Source organism: Diachasma alloeum, unplaced genomic scaffold (assembly GCF_001412515.2).
Source record: "Diachasma alloeum isolate Michigan unplaced genomic scaffold, Dall2.0 Dall_scaffold_00202, whole genome shotgun sequence".
In the NCBI taxonomy this organism is placed as follows: Eukaryota; Metazoa; Arthropoda; class Insecta; order Hymenoptera; family Braconidae; genus Diachasma; species Diachasma alloeum.
In genome coordinates, this window is record NW_021680367.1 from 291,099 (window position 1) to 294,611 (window position 3,513).

Consider the following 3,513-nt stretch of genomic DNA (forward strand, 5'->3'; position numbering starts at 1 on the left):
GGAAATGTCTCCGGACATTTTCCCCCAAACGCATTATTCCCTGAGACAGTCACAGAAATTGAATTTCAACTCATCACAACGATTCAAATACCCCAATAATCATCCCTGACATTTGTGCAACAAAATAAAAAAATTAAAACGAAAGAATAATGCAATTTGGAAGACAAAATCCACAGAAATAATAAAAAAGGGAACTAAAAATCCCCAAAAACTCATAATTCCCATCGACAAATCACTAAACCGAATAATCCAATGTGCGTATAATCACAATATAGGCCAGGTATCATCAATCATCTAAACATTGTTTTTTGTACGATGAAATAGAGTATAGGACAGAATACACGATATATACATTAATATAACGTTGAATTTATCCCCTCGAATTCTCATTTTATTATTCTATCTCATTCAATTTCTCATCACTTTCATCATCAATGAGACGTACTAAATAAAAACCCACTTCACAATTTTCAATTACAAAAAAAAATGAACGAAAAAAATGAACAAAACGAGAAATAATTGTTCAATCAAAAATCGTAATTGCTCTTCATGGAAAAATTACTGAATTTTCGTTTTAATCAGCATGAAGTGTTTTTATAATTGTCTTCGTATTAATCAATGACAGCGCTTCCATTATTATGCGCGTTGACTGTCAATGCCCGTAGTCAGTCGCTTCTTCTAAGAAACGATAATTAACGTAAAATGTTTCTGTTTTAATCAGAAAGAATTGGATGATTAAATTTACTCAGTCAAGGTACTTAATTATATTCATCTCACAAATGGGGAAAGTATCAAATCTCGTGTCCTCCTCGCAATTTCGTAATTATCTCGGAAACTGCTGGGTTGGGCGAAAAATGTCAGATGACATTTATTGTGGGAAATTTAATTCTTTACAGAAAGCTTCTTCTGACATTTCGCCGAGGAAACGAGATAATCACCAATCAACATAAGTTGCATTGTCATAAATTATTTTACACTCGTTAATTGTTGAATCATTGCGTTGACGAGTGGTTCAAAAAAAATTGTCCCCTCAAAATTATTTAGTTTTGCCAATAACACAGTTATCGCCAAGAAAATTGTAGTTTCCTCTTGAAATTATCATGTGTTCCATGGAAATTATAAGTGTTTATTGAACAAAGATATACACTACTGAATAACATTGACTCGTTAAAACCGGAGCCCCCCATAATTCTCTGTAGAACGAATGTATTTTCCCGAAAGACATATAAACGTCTCCCGAGAGCAATTACTACTTAGAAAATAATCATGTTTTGGTGGAAGCTTTCTTTTTGTCCACAAGTAAATTGCTTCAACACGACAAAAGATCTCTGCAGGGGAACATAATTTTTCTCGGACTGCCTGAAAATTCGAAGATAAACATTTACCTGATATCTTTTGGCCCATGGTCATGCCCCGATGATGGGAGCGATAGTGGGGGTGGTGTCGGTGATGATGTGGATGATGGCGTAGTTCAACACAGCCAGCCGACACTTTGTGCCTGTGGTGTCTTGTACTAGTGGTATGATGACCGTTATAATGACCGTTGATAGGTGGTTGTCCACCACCCTCTTGACCACCTCCACGTCTGGGGCTACCGCCGCCCCCACCACCCCCGTAGAGGGCCCCACGACCAACTATAACACTACCGTCGTTAGCAAGGACGTTGTTACCACCCCCACCAGTTGCACCAGTTGGCCCGGTTGTACCGGTCGCACCGCTACCGCGGCTGCCACCCCCGCTCACGCAACGATTCCCTTTATTCCTGCAACAAACATGAGGAGAATAATGACATTAGGATATTCAAGAGATAACCTCCAGCAATTATAAAAATTTTAAACACTAAAAGTACACTGAGAGAGAAACAAACACGTTGTCAAGCAAATCTTGTTTGACCTAACAAAATCGCTAGTTGAAAATTGCCAAAAAATAATTTGTTTGGTTGAAATTTGAAAGTCTCAGGTATGAATAAGTGCTCTGCTTTCGACAGCAACGAAATATTTGGCGCAAGAGGCGGATAATTCACACCCGGCGGTGCCTTTTCAGGAGGGAAATATCTCATATAGAGGACAATTTATCAACAAATATTTTATCCCGAAGATACAAGATTGCTATCATATTATTATTGTTTCATTTAAGGGTTCATTTGTTGTCTGTGATTACTAGACAGCCGAAACGAAAAACTACTATCCCTTGTTTCGCATAAAACAAAGATTTTTCGGGAGCAAAATACGTATGGGAGTATCGAATAACGAAGGAGTAATGCTAGAAATGACATTTCTTGCGTGTACAGAGAATGAAATGTTTTTTTTTTAACTACTACATCTATTTTGGCGACAAAAATGTTTCATTCCGGCGCACTCTCTGCATGTTTGGCACAAAAAAATCCTTTTTTTATCATTTTCAAAAAATTATTTTCTTGGCACAAGTAACACTTGAGAACTTTGTCGTTTCTCTCTCAGTGTAGATAAAAAAAACCTCAAAGTTCGAAATGACATTCTTGTTTTGTTAATTATCTCGTTAATGAGTGGCCCTAGGAAAAAATGTTATATAACTTTTTTTGCGGCTGAGAAAATTCTCTACAAAAAATAATTTCTGAGATTTTCATCTACGACCACTCGTTACCGAGATAATTCGATATTTATCAAGTGAGAAAATGATTCAAATACGTAAATCCTTAGATGACTCAGCATAAATCTGTAATTATCTCGTTAATGAGTCATTCTAAAAAAAAATTACAGAAGAACTTTTTGTAGAGCATTTAATTTCCTAAAAAAAATTCTAATGACAATTTTTTCTCAATCCACTTCCTACCAAGATAACCGGATAATGCTAACAACCAATCATCCACCATGGCCCAATAAAAATCGAGTGATTGAACTAATCTCCCTCAATAGCGGCGGAAATTTCAGTTTGAAAGCACCCCATGACGTCCCATTTTGCCCCACCACCCTCTAAACTACAGCGAAAAATCTCGAGAACCGCCGATTTTTCCCAGAATCGATTTTTCAATTTTTCCAAAATAAATTATTAAAAACCAGTTGTCAACATCATCAAGAAGTCCAAAAATTCCCTAGCTGCAAAACCCACCCCTTCCCAACCCCCAACCCCGCCGCTCCCCCATCATCACCACCATCTTCGGAAAAACCTAACCTAATTTTCACCTGAAATTGTACCAGTAAACGGCGTAAAACTTTCTCTCCATCTTTCATCTGCTTCCCCTTACGTGCCCCACACTCGCACCGATTTTCAAAAAAAATGTAAAGCCTCCGCATGCAGAAAAAAAAGCCTCCGTCGATGATGCAGTATCACTTGAAACCGATATCGTGAGCACCGTGGAACAAAAGCAAATGGCGGTCGGCGAGACAAAATGACAGTCGATACTGTGGAGAATAAATTGAGAGACGAATGACAGGCGTTTCGGATTATGCCCCCACGATTCCAACCAAAATGTCCAATGTGTCTGTGACAATTGGCGCAATGTTCACCGATGGGCCGCGGGGGGGGGGGGGGGGG

At 38.3% G+C, this 3,513-nt stretch overlaps 1 protein-coding gene across 2 annotated transcripts in view; it reads right to left on the reverse strand.

Moving 5' to 3' along the window:
- LOC107035927 (protein gustavus) overlaps positions 1-3,513 on the reverse strand; it is a 58,881-nt gene that overhangs the window by 13,359 nt on the left and 42,009 nt on the right. For both annotated transcript variants that reach the window (XM_015253577.1, XM_015253576.1), the window contains one exon: positions 1,386-1,762. In XM_015253577.1, coding sequence (XP_015109063.1) covers positions 1,386-1,762 — 377 coding nt within the window. The remainder of the gene's footprint in view (positions 1-1,385; positions 1,763-3,513) is intronic.